At 47.4% G+C, this 15,686-nt stretch overlaps 1 protein-coding gene across 5 annotated transcripts in view; it reads right to left on the reverse strand.

The window, feature by feature from the left end:
* The window catches only part of CC2D2A (coiled-coil and C2 domain containing 2A), a 135,245-nt gene extending 119,843 nt beyond the window's left edge, over positions 1-15,402 (reverse strand). For 4 of the 5 annotated variants that reach the window (XM_045998083.1, XM_045998084.1, XM_045998081.1 and 1 more), the window contains exons 1-4: positions 15,180-15,402; positions 9,948-10,006; positions 7,874-7,957; positions 5,376-5,499 (exon numbers count right to left, since the gene is read on the reverse strand). In XM_045998083.1, coding sequence (XP_045854039.1) covers positions 5,376-5,499; positions 7,874-7,957; positions 9,948-9,986 — 247 coding nt within the window. In that variant the 5' untranslated portion in view covers positions 9,987-10,006; positions 15,180-15,402. Of the gene's footprint in view, positions 1-5,375; positions 5,500-7,412; positions 7,481-7,873; positions 7,958-9,947; positions 10,007-15,179 lie in introns of those variants that run through there. The other variant, XM_045998082.1, reaches the window with a different exon arrangement.
* Positions 15,403-15,686: the final 284 nt, after the last annotated feature.

Raw genomic sequence — 15,686 nt, forward strand, 5'->3', positions numbered from 1 at the left:
GCCTGGATGTCTAAGTCAGTTAAGGGTCTGACTCTTGATTTTGACTCAGGTCATGACCTGAGGATTCTGAGATTGAGCCCTGCATTGAGGTGGGCATGGAGCCTGCTTAATATTCTCTCTCTCCCTCTGCCCCTCCCCCGACTCGTGTACACAGGTACAGTGTTCTCAGGTGCTCTCTCTCTCTCCCCCTCAAAAAGAAAAAAAAAAAAGATTAAGATGGTAACTTTTATGTGTTTTTTTTTTAAAATCACAATTTATATATATTCTGGCAAAGACAAAAGAGAGAGAGAGAGAAAGGCTACTTAAACAGGGCAAAATCTTATTTATCCTTGAATCTGGTGCTGCACATATGGGGTTCACTGGATTTTTTTTTAAGTAAGCTTTATACCCAGTGTGGATCTTGAACTCACAACCCTGAGATCAAGAGTCCCAGGATCTACTGACTGAGCCAACCAGGATCCCTGGTTCCCTGAATTTTATTTAATTCTGTGCATGTTCGAATTTTCATAATGGAAAACAAAAGCACCAAAGGGTCTTATGTTTAGGATCTTAAGGACATGGCACTTGCCTTGGTGACATTTGATTTCCTTTTGAGAATATCAAAAGTTATTTTGATAACCAGACACGGAAAGCCTTAATAGATGGCCTAAAGAACTGTGAGCGGAGAAAATAAATTTGTATTTCCTGTTCTGCTTGGAAAACTTAATAAAAGGGGTTGAAGAGAAAATGTGCCTGAGGGTTGGAAACTCCTCTCTCCCTAGAGCAGCCAGCCTACTTGAACTCAGGGTCACGGTGGAACCTTGAGCCCCCAGGCCCTCTTCCTCTTAGACGCTAACACTCATTTTTATAACTGTCATCTCCTCACCCTCTGCTTCTCCCACAAAGTCTGACAGGGCTCTGTCTGAGGCTTTTGCTGGTATGCCCAGGGCAGACTGTCCAACAAATGTCATTGAGCCTCTACCCTGGCCCCAGTACTGCTCTGGGCACTGGGGTTAGGGGGTTCGGGTCAGCCATGAATGGAGAAGACTCAGTCCTGCTCTCAGGGACAGTCAGCAAAGAGTTGCCTGGAGCATGCCAGGGGGTGATGAGGACTCTAGAGGAAAACCAGGGGGAGGACAGAATAGGACGAGGTGGGAAAGTTCTCTTTTAGACAGACGGTCCACAAAGGCCTCCCCAACTTCTGGATCCCAATCTCCAACTCCACTTGGATATCCAGTGGACATCTCAAACTTTGCAAGTCCTTTGCTGATTTACCCCAAACCCCTTCTTTCTGCCGTCTTCCCCCTGTCAATGGCAACTCTCTATTCCCAGTTGCTGAAGTTACAAAGCTGACATCATCCGTCTTGCTTTCAAAACTCCTGTGCAGTTCAGGCAGAAACCCGGCTGCTTCTACCTTCCAGAGGCCCCGAATCTCACCCCTTCTTTTCACCTCTTTCACTGCTACCTTGGTCCCAGTTGCCACCACCACCCTCTTGGGTTTCACCCTTGTTCTTTGCCTCATCTGTGTTCTGTTCTCACACCTTTCAGAGTCAACTGCTTAACACGGCATCTTGCAGCCTTAAGTCAGAGCAGACCCTCTGGCCACCCTCATCTCACGGGGACTGAAAGTGTAGGGGCCTGCAGGCTCCTCCCTTCTGGTCTCATTTCCTATTTTTCCTCCTTGCTCACTCTGTCAACCAGGGGGTCCTCCTTGCTGTGCTGTTACCATACTGAGCACATTCTTGCATTAAGAGCTCTTTTCTAGTAGTGCCTGGGTGGCTCAGTCAGGTAAGCATCGGCCTTTGGCTTGGGTCATGATCCTGGGGTCCCGGGATTGATCCCCACATCGGGCTCCCTACTGGAGCCTGCTTCTTCCTCTCCCTCTGCTCCTCCCCTCCCTTGTGCTCTCTCTTAAATAAATAAATAAAATCTTAAAAAAAAAAAAAAAAGAGCACTTTTCTCAGGGATCTCCCATATTCCTCCAAGCCTCTGCTCAAACATGGTCTGACTGGAGAGGCCTTCCCCTGATGACCCTTCAAAAAATAGCAGCCCTCCCTGACACCCACTGCTTCTGGGCCAGCTTGGTCTTTACCTGCCTCTGCCGCACTTCCCACAGCCTGACATATTGCGTCTCCATCATGCCTAACTCACATTCTCTTATTCCCTCTCACCCCCCAACTGGAATATAAACTCTTTGGAGGTATTAAGGTATTCTGTTCTTGTCCTCACTTTGCAAATAAAGAAACTGAAGTTTAGGGAGCTGGGGGAAATTGCCCAAGCGAGTAAGAAATGGACAGGTGGAGATTGGTACCCTCATTCATTTGACCCCAAAGACTATGGTCTTCACTGCTACAACTTCCTGGCTTTTTTGCCACAAGGTTGCAGAAGACATGGGTGGAGAGCTTTCCTTGAGTGGGCACCAAAGCCTGGGATGCTCAGGTGGTCACAAGGCATTCCTAGGTCAGCAAGCAGTCAAGTAGGTGGGGACAGCTGGGAGAGGAGAGGAAACACCAGTGGAAGGGGCCAGAGTACATAGGGTCTTGGGACCCAGAACAAAGGAGGAGTGTGGATTTTATGTGATGCTCATCACAGACTTCTGAGTAGGAAAGCAATCTACAGAGTTTTAAAGAAAGATGAACGTGGTGGCTTAAAAATATGTCCATAAATTTCTCCGACAGACACACCTCTCTTTAAAGGGGGAAGCCCGATGTCCCTCCCCTTGACAGTGGGCTGGACTCAATGCCATACTTGTAACAAAAGGCAGAGGTGTGTGATTTCCCAGGCTGCCTCTACCTAGCTCAGGGTGCATGGATTTCTGCCCACATTTACATGTTTCCAAGCTGTCTGTCTGGATGCTCTTCCCCCAATGCTCCCTCACAACTCCTACACACCCTTTAGCATGTGTTCCTCTGTCGCTCCGTGGTGCCCTGGCCCTGCCTCAGCCCAGAGTCTTTGCTGTGTTTCTCATGGCTCTTGTCAACCCCGGTCCCTCCTCTGTCTCTAGCTTTACTGTGCGTTGGCGTCATGAATGAGATCTGTCCTGCGATCTTGACCCTGTGGCTGGGTTTCTGCTCATCTTGGCCTCTCGTTTCCGATGCATGCCTGGCCCCCCAGGCTTTTTACCCACCAGGTGCCCCCAGCTCACTCATAGGGCTGTTTTCTTTACCGCTTGGCCCACTCGTGCTGCCATCTAACAACAGCGTTAGCTCTACCCAGGGATGTCCAGACACCCACTCGTCATGACCTTGTTCAGGCAGGCAAATCTTAGCTTTGTATTGTTCTCTTCTCCAAATCAGAAAGAGAGCCTTTAAAAATTTTTCACTTTTGGACTAATGCAAAGTCCAAAAGTCTCTTAGCTGTAGAACAGCTGAGTCACTGTGTGTTATCTATGTAATACGCTAGTGTATTTGTTACAGTGCACGCTTTAAAGTACGTACATGCCTTTTTATTTTATTTTTATTTTTTTAAAGATTTTATTTATTTATTTGACAGAAATCACAAGTAGGCAGAGAGGCAGGCACAGAGAGAGGGGGAGGCAGGCTCCCTGCCGAGCAGAGAGCCCGATATGGGGCTCGATCCCAGGACCCTGGGAACATGACCTGAGCCGAAGGCAGAGGCTTTAACCCACTGAGCCACCCAGGTGCCCCCGTACATGCCTTTTTAAAATTTCATCCTCACAACCACTCCCATGGTGATAGTAAATAGTAATTTTCCTATTTTAGGAATAAGGAACGAATTGATTTTTTATTAAGAGACTGGGTGGCTCAGTAGGTTAAGTGTCTGCCTTCAGCTCAGGTCATGATCTCAGGGTCCTGGGATGGAGCCCGGCACTGGGCTCCCTGCTCAGCAGGGAGTGTGCTTCTCCCTCTCTCCACTCATGTTCTCTCTCTCACTCTCTCTCAAATAAATAAATAAAATCTTAGAAAAAGAGTTTTATTATTGGCCAACCTCTCTGACCTTTTTTCCCTAGATTTAAAAATAACTACTAAATGGGACACCTGGGTGGTTCATTGAGTTGGGCATCCAACTCTAGGTTCTGGCTCAGGTTGGTGTCTCAGGGTTGTGGGATCGAGCTCTAGTTGAGCTCTGCATGGGGCATGGAGTCTGCTGAAGATTCTCTCCCTCTGCCCCACACCCCCTCACATGTGCACACACTCTCTCTCTCAATTCATAAATAAATAAATAAATAAAATCTTAAAAAAAAAAACTACTTAATTATCCAATAGTTATGCTATGGGCTGAATTGTGTCTCTGAAGAATTCTTATGTTGAAGCCCTAGCTCCTAATGTGACCATATTTGGAGAGAGGGCCTCTGAGGAGGTAATGGAGGTTAAATGGAGTTACACAGTGAGACGCTGATAAGTAGGATTCCTGTCCTTATAAACTCAGACACCTGAGTGAGCACACAGGGGATGGCAGACACCTATAAAGCAGGAAGAGAGGCCTTGCTGGAAACCCACCACCCAGGCACCCTGGCTTGGACTTCCAGCTTCCAGAATTATGAGAACATAGATGTCTGCTGTCTGAGTTACCCAGGCTATGGTATTTTATTGTGGTAGCCTGAACTATGACAAGTTGTAATCTTCAATAACGACTAATTTTGAGCATTTCAAAAGAAAAGTGACTCTATGGGATAAAGTTTGGTTCTGTTTTCCTAATTTGTAACAGTCCTATGATATCATCGCTCTTAGATGGGAACCACATTTTTCTTAGGGTTGGACTTTGGATAAGTTTGCTTCCAAAGCCCTCTGGTTTCCAATAGTTACTTTCTTCCCCAGCCCTGCTGCAGGGAAACAGGGTAACCAATTGTGTAATGATTACTTAATAACTGAAAAGTGTTCCACACCTTCTCCTGTAGTCTAATTCACTTCTCATGAAAAGCCATAAGCAAGGGATAATCATTTTCTCTACAACTGAGCAGCTAATTAATGATGTCCTTGGTAGTGGAGGTTCTTGGAAGGGGGAAGAATATGCATGTGTGTGTGTTTAGGGGGGTGTGGTATGTGCAGGGGTCCCCAAGGGCCAAGACCAATGAGACCCTCCCAAGTTCCCTCCAGTCTTGCAACATCTGATTCAAGCCCCACTTCTTGAGCTTGGGTGGCTTCCTAACCATTCACCCTCCCTTGAATTTCTATGAATTTGAACACCTGTACTATTCCTATTTCAAGGAATACTTACAGACATATGTGGCTATATAAACATGTCCTGAAGCTATGTGTCTTGTCTCCCAGACAGATGCTAACCTAGAAAATTATCCACAGAGTTGGGGTGAAGTGGGTGGAGGGGTGGCGGCCACAGATGAGAACTATGACCCATTAAAAATTCCCATATGGCTCTGTGCTGATCACCGTAAGCAATTAATTAGTACTGGCTGAACTCGATGTGGGGACACTTACTCCGTGGGCCACGACGGCTTGTTATGCTCAGGGGCCGGGTGTCAGAATCTTCCTGCATGGGCTCCTGCTGGTCGCCCAGGTGGGGATTTTCAGACACCATTTCCTCTGGGCCAGCAGTGGGCAGCTGTGGGCGGAAGGTTAGAGATGGTTACTCTAGGGTTTCTTTTGACTTAGATCCTATCTGGGGATGAGGTGCGTCACTCAGCGAGGAGACTATAAGGGCCTATTCAGCTAGAGCAGCCCCACCCCGGTTGAACTGTCATTTTGTTGTAAAACTTGAATTGACCTTGCCCCCTCTAGGGGAACTTGGTTAGAGGCAAGTCCCGGAAACCAGTCCCATGTAACAAAGTCCAAGTACAAGGGTGGGTAAGATCAGGTGGAGACATTCAATCAGTGGGGGCGCATACTATCTCCTAGCTACCAAGGTGATGGGCTAGTTTCCATGGCTACTGTGGGGTGAATTGTAATTCAATTAGCCACCTGTGTGTGGCCAGGCCCAACCACATGGCCTTTGCTCTATAAAGGTAGTCTGGAAAGCAGGGAAGGGTTGTCCTCCGTAAGGGGCGACCCCAACCGGTCTGTTTGACAGTCAATTTGATTCCTGATGCTTGGCGCGAAATAAAGGTTTGCTTGACCTTCGCTTTCTATCAGTCTTGCTCCTTTAATCACGGACCCATTATTGGGGTACCCAATTTTGGGGGGACCCAACAAAGACAGACCCCAATACTATTCAGATCTAGATATCTGTGTTCCTATCACCTGTGTCAGAAAAGGGATACCAACCCTGAGTTTGTCTAAGAGGGTTCTTGTGAAATTACCGAGGCCTCCCACATAAAATAAATATTTCCACTATTTCTATGTATACTGTGCAGAGCTCTGCAGAATTGGGTGGAAAAGGGAAGCAGAAAAGCCATGGCTAAACTATGAGATCCTGACTCCAAATCATCTGGAAACAGCTGCCAAAGTGTCCCTGGATGATTCAGGGCAAAGAATAGCCTTTGGTTCCTTCCCCTGCTCCCCGAGGAGCAAGGGAGGCTGGTGCGCAGAGGTGCCAGTGGAGGCCAAGGCTGAGTGATGGCTTTTGGAGCCAAAGGCTTTCCTCTGAGCTCAGATGAACCTTGGGACTTTGGGCAAGTTACTTAACTGCCTAGCTTCCTTCCTTCCCCATCTTAAAGTAGGGAGATAAAAATAGCCCATTCATGGAGCTGCTTGCTGCAAAGTGTCAGGCCAGGAGCAAAGCGCGGACATTGTGATTTAAATGAGTGGCCTGGGTTGGATCTGAGGCACCATCCTAAAACAACCACCACCACCTTCCCCCCAAAACAACAGTTCTCCCAGATTCCGTTCTGAAGTGCCACTGGCATTAAGAAACAGTCTTCTGGATTTCTGGCAACGCCCCCCCACCCCACCTCAGTCCCCGCTCAAACTGCTCTTGCTCCGTGGTCTGCAATCTTGAGCTCCCGCAGGGGTTGGGTGCAGGAGACTGTGCCTGGTATAAAGCTCTCCGCCCCATCCCTTCCTCTTTTTCCTGTCCTGTCCTGGTTCGTGCCTGTCACCCCTGCTCACTGTTCCTATGGTCCTTGAGCTAAGGGCTTGCATTCTTTCTGTCCATGCTGGGTCCCCTGCCCTGGATGCAGAGCCTCTGAGGGATCCTGTAGGAAAGGGTTAAAGCTCCCTCAGTGGCCAGAGAGACCAGCCACGTGGCTGGCAGCACCTCCTGAGCCCAGGCCCTTCCCTAGGCTGCAGGAGACGCAGAGGCCACCCCTCAGCCCCTCCCAGCCGGAGTGTGCTGGGTAGGGGTGGGGGATGGTGGAGAGAGGGTGTTTCTCCCAGACTTCCATCCCCTGGTGTCCTCCCCACCTCCCAGCCACCCTCTCTAGGCAGTCCCATCACGTGGCCGCTGGCTCAAAATGGCGCTCTCCCCCTTCCCTCTCCTGCTGGGATCTCCATTTTTCCAAGAAAATTGCCGCTCCAGAAGAACTTCCCTGCCTCCCTTTCTCAGAGAACAGGGGTTTCTGAGCATGGGGATTTATTTACCTTGAGAAGGCTGGTCTTGCTGGGGGATGGATGCTCCCAGACCAGGAGCGTCACTCCTGTGGAGGAGAGCTGGGGGGTAGGGGGCCCGCTGGTTTAGACCGCAGCTGAATTTGTGTTTTAAATTGGAGAAAGGGGGAATTCCCCATGATACGTAATCCTGCACTGCCATCTACCGCCAGCCTCAGTTCATGGCCTCTCGAAAGACTCCGCCTTCCCTCTTCTCTGGCCCTGTCTCTCGGGAGACCTGAGGAACCTCAGAAGGAAAACGCTCAGAATATCGACCAGGGCCTCCTTATGAGGGTCACCTGTGAGGCCCCACACAGGTCCTACTCCCTGCACCTTTCATCTGCATCCCTGCCTTCTCCAGGGGGCACCCTCAGGAGGAGGTGTGGTACCCTGCAGGTGGGAGCGTCTTGCTAACTAGCCTGATGCACAGACACCTGGTCCCTAGCCCTACCTACCCGTTTTTTCCTTTTTTGTCTTGCAGACTTTGAGGTCTTCTTCTGCCTTCCCACACCTGCGTCCTCATCGTTTTCGATGAACTCCTTTGAAAAAATGTAAAGGGAAGAGTCATCACTTGGTCCCCGTGTCAGTTGGGAAACAAAACCCAGTAAGGGGAGGAGGGGGCATTTTAGGTATTACCATTAAAATGGCCATCTTGTCCCTCCCCAAAAGTTGAATGTGAGCAAAGGGATGGCTGCCATGGTCTGAGCAGCCACCAGCATCCACTCTTCTCAAAATAGTCATGGTCTTTAAAAGTTGTATCCAAATGGAAACGTCTTAAATGAGGTGTTGTTGGAGCCTCCACGGTCCTAGATCCTCATTTGTGCATAGGACATCACTGTGCTTCCAGAGAGACCCCGTGGCCTCAAAATGTACGATCTAATGATGGCCAAGGACAAGTGAATCTGCCAGGATAGCCTGTGTGTCCAGAGGGAGGACCCCGGCACAGGACGACGTCGGAATCAGACCTGGGGTTCCAAGGGCCGGACTCCTCTGCTCCCCCCCAGCCTCAGTCTCAGGTACAGAATAATGAAGATATATGTCCAGTCGCCATGAGGTTTCAATTTAAAGAACATGTTTGCAGGTCTTTTTGAAAACAGAGAAATTCTTTCACAGTGCAAACTTTGTTTTCTTTTTCCACATTGCGCTTTCTAAGGTTTTACTTACAAAATGGTAGAGCTGAATGCTGAGAAGTGTTCAAGCTTTAAACTTCTCTGGTTCTAGAGTTTTATAAACTGGGCCACAAACACCTCTGGGTGTAAGCGAGGTTGCAAGGTAAACCCGGAAGCTTACCCGGTTATACTGAAGTCATTAGAAAGGTGTTCAAAACGAAACTGGGATTTTCGTTGCTGAGATAGCCTCCAATTGCACATCCCTGCCCTTTGTCATCGAGCTTAGAGATGGCAAGAACTTCGGTTAGCGGAGGGAACTGAGGTCCTAACCAGCGAATGTGCAGAGCTTGGGCTGTCTTTTGTCCGAGGGACCTGATCTCCCTGACTCACCCTCTAGGTGCAAGTCCCATTCTCACCGGGGCCTTACGACCCAGGGCCACCAGGTAGGGGGTATTCTTACCTTAGGAGTTGGCCAACTTAGGTTATAAGATGGTAAGACTGAGATGTGCAAATGTGCCCTTATCTCATGTTTAAGTTCTCACTGGCTTAGAACAGATTTGTGGAAAATTTGGGTTTTGTTTTGGTTTAATTGTTTTTTGTTTGCTTGCTTTCCAATAATGCTTTGATTCTCTGTCAGTGGAAAACTGTCTAGTAGGACCACAAATTCGGTAGAACAGAAACTCCATGAAGGCACAGGGTTTTGCTTGTTGCTGTAATCCCAGAGACCAGAGGCACAATAAATGTTCATTGCATGAATGCATAGGCTGATGAAGATTTATGTGGTTTGTCAGAATTGGCTTAAAGCAAACCTGCTTGGTTTTAGCTAGCTCCTTTTGGCTTCAGAAGTCCTCAGTAGAAAACAGCCTATCTTCTCCATTTCTGCCTCTGTGGTCTCAAGTCAGTGAGCCTTGGAGCCAGGAAAGAAGCTAGGCTTTAGGGCAGTAGCTTCTCCATTCAGAGGTCTACGGTCTCTCAACAGGAGATGGTCTTCCTTCTCTGTCCTAGATCGTGTTTAATGATGTTTTGTACATGATGGGTTGGAAATTGCAGGACTCCTTGTGACAGATTTCATTAGTGGTTATAATCTATGATTATTACCTTCACTCTGAATTTCTCTGCAAATCAATGTGCTTCAGCAGAGCTGACTCAGCAGCAGGTGGTAACTCAAAACGGCTGTGTGTCGGAATTCATGAAATGGAGACCAAGCAGCCTCAGAGCATTCACAGACAGCTCGCAAGGATGCATTTCCTACACCTCAGCCCCCATCCCCACCACGTGCTTGGCATAGGACCCTCTGCATGCAGCCTGTGCGCAGAAAATGCTTGTTGCTGACCTAACGTCCTCACTCACAAACGCATGCGACACACATGTGGTGCACACACAAACATACCTTTAGGGGAACATCCAAGCAACCACTTACCTCTGTGATTATTTTTACTTTTTCTTCCTTGGGATTCATTTTGGCTGCAATGGCAGTTCCTGGACAGGAGGAAAAACACAAAAAACAAAGAAGTCAGACCTTTGAAAATCAGTGAAACATCATTCTTACTATCCATTAATATGAAGCTGACCTTGATGGTTAATGAAGTGTTAGAGCGGAGTAAACGTTTCATTCCCAAGGGATATGTGCTTGCAGACCCAGATTGGTGAAAACAAGCCCCAGAGGAAAAGGAAGGATGCTAGACCCTTCTGACCCCATGAGCCCAGCAATTGAGCCCAACCATGAACCTGGCACCACCGTGAAGCAGGTGGAAGTGAGAAAGAGTTCTGCCCTTGGAGTCAGAGGCTCCTGGTGGCCATCCAGTCCACAGCTTCCCCTTTCCCCTCAAACCCCACCTCCCCAACCCAGCCTCACTCTCTTCCCTTGGCTTTGATTCTCAGTTCACTGGAAAGAGAGATGATGCTGGAGGGGCTCTCCTGCCCCCCTCCCACCCTCTTTTGCTTCCACTCACTGCCGTGCCTGTCCCTGCTTCCATCTAGGCTGGGACCTCACCCTGTGCACCAGGCCCCATCACAACCCTCCTCTGGGACCTTGAATTGACAATTTCCCCCTTTCTTCTGAATAATTACTTCTTCCTGCTGTATTGGCTCATTTCCCTCCATGAAAAAAGTGTTGCAATTGGCCCCTTCCTTAAAAGGGCTCTTTCTGGGGGCGCCTGGGTGTCTCAGTAAGTTGGGCATCTGCCTTCTGCTCAGATCATGATCCCAGGGTCTTGGGACTGAGCCCTGCACTGGGCTCTCTGCTCCATGGGGAACCTGCTTCTTCCTCTTCCTCTCGCGCGCTCTCTCTCTCAAATAAATAAATAAATCTTCAAAAAAAAAAAAGGGCTCTCTCTGGACTTCACTTCTCTTTCAGTTTTACAACCTTCTACAGGAAAACTTCTCAAACCCTCTTTCTGAGTCAGTTTGCTGGGCCCAGCCCTCCGTGTAACTCCTCTTGTCTGGGTCTCCAGTGGCCCTGCTTTGCCACACCTAATGATCAATCCTTAGTGCTCATCTTATTTGACCCTCAGAGGCATATAATAACAAAAGTGACCCATCACCTCCTTTTTTTTTTGAAATAGTTTCTTCACTTGTCTACTGGGATGTGCTCTTTCTTGACATTCCTCCTACCCCCTCTCAGGCTCCCAGTCTGCTCTGTACCTGTCTGCACCTCCCCAAAGACCACACATGGGGCTCTGCTTTGCCCTACTCATCTCCTAGTGGTCTAACTCTGTCTCTTGGCTTTAAATGCTGCCCGTCTACTGATACTCCCCACACTTATGCCCTGGGCCCCCCCACACACCCAGAGCTCCAGACTCAAATATCTAGATGCTTGATAGATATCTTCACTTGGCCTAACATGCCCCAGGAGAAGCTCCATATCATGACCCCCTACTCTGCTTGTGCTGCAGTCTTCCTTGTTGCAATAGACAGATCTCACTCGTCTTAAGCCAGAAGCCTCGGAGTCCTTGACTCCTCTGTGACTCTCACACGACATACTACATGCAATCCGTGGAAATCCTGCCAGCTTTGCCTTCAAGTTACATTGAGAACAATCTCTGAGAACCTCTAAGCACCTCAGTCCACCTCTAAGCACTCTACTGTTCTCATCCTGGTCAGGCACCACTGTCTCTCACATGGCTTCTTCTAAGACCCTCCTAATTTCTCTGCTTCCCACCTTGCTCATCTATAGTCTGTTCTTTGAAGCGAGTGAATTGTTTAAAATTCCAGTGCAATCATGTCCTTCCTGCACTCAAAATCCAATGACTTCCTTTTTTTTTTGACTTCCTTTTTTCAACAGAGTAAAATTCAAAACCCTTTCAGTTGCCTGCATGGCTCTGTATGATCTGCACTTGACTCCTCTGGCCTCAGGGGTTTTGTACGTGCCATTCCCTCTGCCTAAAACTCTCCTGCCCAAGATAACCGCACAGCTCTTTGTCTCTTTTAATTCCTTCAGGACCTTACAGAGACCCTTCAGAGAAGGCCTCCCAGAAAACACATAATACAATGATAACCTGCCTCCCTCACCCTCCCTGGACTCCCTAACTACTTTATAACGATTTCTTTTTCCATAATATTTATTGCCACTCTACATATTTATTTGTTATTGTCTGTCCATTCCTGTTAGAATATAAGTTGCACAAGGGCGGGAACATTTGTTCATTGTTTATGCCCAGAACCTAAGAGTATGGCACACAGTAGACATTCAATAAATGTGTTTCCGATGAATGACTGAATCACTATTTATTGGCAGTGTCTCCTGTGGCCACCTCTTGGAGCCCCTTTAAATCCTCATTGTCCTCTCTGGGCTGCCATGAGGATCAAATGGAAGAACACGGGGGGAGGACACCGGGGAGAACGGCTGGGGCTATGAATCATAAGCCCTTCCTAATATCCCAGGATCCGAATCCCAGCTGGACCCTGTCATTTAAGCAGCTCATCTGAGGTGTTCAAGGTTGCCCTGACCCTGATGGGGAATTAGCATAGTCAAGGGACACAATGCATCTGAAAATCTGAGGTCTCCCTTCCAGACCTCCTCATAGGCTCCCAGAAATGGCAGACGAAGCTGATGACAGCAGCTCAGAAAATAAAAGGACAGGGGAGGAGATTCCGACGGAACAAGGGGCAGAAAACAAGAACAGAATGCTGAAGGATACAAAACTCTCTGGTGAACAACTCTGGTAATTAAGAGCTGGAAAAAAAGAACCGTGATGTATTTTAGGAAAGAAAGATTCATTCTCAATAAATACACACAAAAAAGTTAGATACGAAACAAACAGAAGTAAAAGTGAAAAATGTAATGGAGTTGATTTTTTTCTCCTCATTCTTTCCTGATCATTACCTTTGAATGAGTTTCTCAGGAAATCAACTGACATCAAAATTTATTTTTTCGTGAGCACGGTTCCTAAAGAAAGATAAATCAATACCGCCTGACTTTAATATGCAGCCTGTCATCACCAAATACATTGAGCACATGTTAGTATATTCCTCTTGGCGTCATCAAAATAAGAGCCATGATTTACTGCAGACTCACTTCGTGCTATCTCCAGATGTACGATACCCCCAGACCTTATGACCATTCTGTTCCCATGTAAGGGACAAAAGCTTCCCCTGAGGTTAGCCTCTGGCAGGTTACATGCTTTGTCCAAGGTTACGGTCCTTACATGTCGCATTTGAAATGTGACCCCAGGACTTGGTGATTCCACAGTGCTCCCCGTGCCACTCTACCCCTCTGTCTCACCGTTTACTCCTGGTTTTGTAAAGCTATCAGTGGCTCGTGTATGCTAGTCCACTCTCCTGGAAATATATACAGTTGAAAACTACAGAGTATTTTCCCAGTGAGAAAGGGCTTTGGCTCCTTTAGGTCAATGATTTATTTAACTTAGTGCAGAAACTCAAAGACATTTTTCTAGGGAAGTACTGATACCTTCATCCAAACAAATGGACTGTCTCTGAGGGTCATAGTGGATCAGAATTATAACCGGAGGACCCTGTGACAAATTCTACAGGACACAGGGAAAAGAATGGAAGTGTATGATATGAGATGTACTACATCCCACCTTGGGCTGCTTACAGAATAACATAGTATGAGCGTCCTATTCCAAAACAGTGCGAACATGGGTGTATAGAAATACTAAGACCTTTGTAAAACATTATATGAACGTGGGTTCCCATTCCAGTTCTATTTATCAGCTGTGTGATCTCAAGGCAATGCCTTCACCTCTCTGAGATACATTTCTTCTCCTGTAAACTTGCAATGCTAATTCTTACCTCCTGATGATTCTAGAAGGACTAGGTGATAAGAGTGTGTGGGTAAAATACCTAGCATGGACCAGGATCTTGAGATTGGCAAGTATTATTATTAAGAAAGGTGACGTTATAGAGGGAAAGTAGAAGATAGAAGTGGAGATGAAAAAAGAGCGTAGAGGACAGAAAGGGAATCATAAGAAAGAACAGAGGTGGCATTCAAGTTCCTCATTACTATCTTTGGTTCCCACTTTCAACCTCTTGGCCCCAAAACCTAAGGTCCTCGCTTTCCCCCCCTCAGCTGAGCCCAGGGGAGTTTCCCTTATTGGTGCTTCTGAAACACCCCTCACCCCAGCCCCATATGCCGACAGGCATTTTCTCTCTGTGTAGCGAGCTTAGTTTGTTCTTTCTAGCCTGTTAGGGATGTAGTCTGGAAGCCTGGCAGGTGCTACACACACCCTTTCTAAATTCATTATCTAATTCTACAAGGTAGTCCAGCCACCGCTTCACTTTGTATAAGGTTAGTGACATATAGCTTTATAGAATCATTTAATCAGCTTGACATAACACATATTACCCTGGAAGGGTATGTTTAAATGCCACACTTGAGCTACGCTCTGTGGCCTATGTCCCGTGCGTTTATGTGATGAACTAAGGGCTCCCAGCCCTTCCCTGGGAGTAGTTCACTGTGCTTCAAGCATGTTCAGCTCTTTTATAAATATCTGATGGCGCTTACCCCATCTGTTTATAGGTCTGTCTTCCAAGTAAACTCTGAGCTTCTGACCCGGTCTAATGCATTTGTATACATTCTGAACTATAGCACTTTGCCTGGTGCATTGTTCATGCTCGATAAATGTTGGCATGAACGATTCTTTAAATGCACTCTAGGAGACAGACATAGAGAGATATTTCATTCTGGAGCTGAATTTGTTTGCAGAAGAGGTTATATGAAAATCCAGTAACAGACATGTCTTTCCCATGAGACTTTATTAGCTTTCCACAGCCCCTCTCTACAAAGAAGGCAAACTAGCAGTATAAATAACAGCTAGCAGATTTCCTTGTGGTTTTTTGGAGTGGTGATCCCCTTCCCTTTGTCTGTAATGGCTCTTTCTCTGCCTAATGACAAGCAGAATGAAGTCTGCAATAATTAGAACTTTGCCCCTTGAATCAATTTGAACTGAAAGACTCAGAAATGCAACAGGCAGCAAATGTTTCTGGGGGACCAGAATGCAACAGGACAGCATGAAAGTCCCAGGACGGAAGCAGAGCGACCATCTGGGAGGAATTCCACCCAGGGGCAGTGATGAGGCAGACTTCCATTTCCTGCAAACCAGACACCAGACAGTCGCTCAAATCAAAGCAGCCCGAATTCAATTCCAGAAAGTAAAATGTAAATCATAGTGATGAGAACCCCTACACTTACAATTCATTACATCCACTCAGGGTGCCGAGGGGAGAGGCTGAACTCCAAGCCCGGGTCACTGGAGGCAGGACACCATTCCCGCAGCCCTCTCTCGGTAAGAAGGGATTACCTCAAGGAACTTTACAAAGCACTTTGCAGATTCCGCTTTCTGGGGTGAAAGGGAAAGTGGAGAGAGATGAGTCCTACTGTTGAATCTTCTAAAAGAATCCAAAGGGAAAGGCTGGATGTTGGGGCGGAACTGGGGCTGCTCCCTCCGAGGCTGCAGCCATCTGGGAGACAAAACACCCGCTTAGCAACACGTTCCTAAGGGAGGTCACTGGGTGGCTTTTTTTTTTCTTTTAAAGAGACAGGTTGCTTCCAGTAGTGGAGTATAATCATACTGGGTGAATAGAGGAGCACAGCTGGCAGAAGGACAAAGAAGAGTCAGCCTGGGGCAGCTGGTAAGAAACTAAGAAAAGCTTTAGGAGCCATGCCCTCCGTCCTGTCATCAGGGTCGCTGGGCATTTC

Source organism: Meles meles, chromosome 2, assembly GCF_922984935.1.
Source record: "Meles meles chromosome 2, mMelMel3.1 paternal haplotype, whole genome shotgun sequence".
NCBI lineage: Eukaryota > Metazoa > Chordata > Mammalia > Carnivora > Mustelidae > Meles > Meles meles.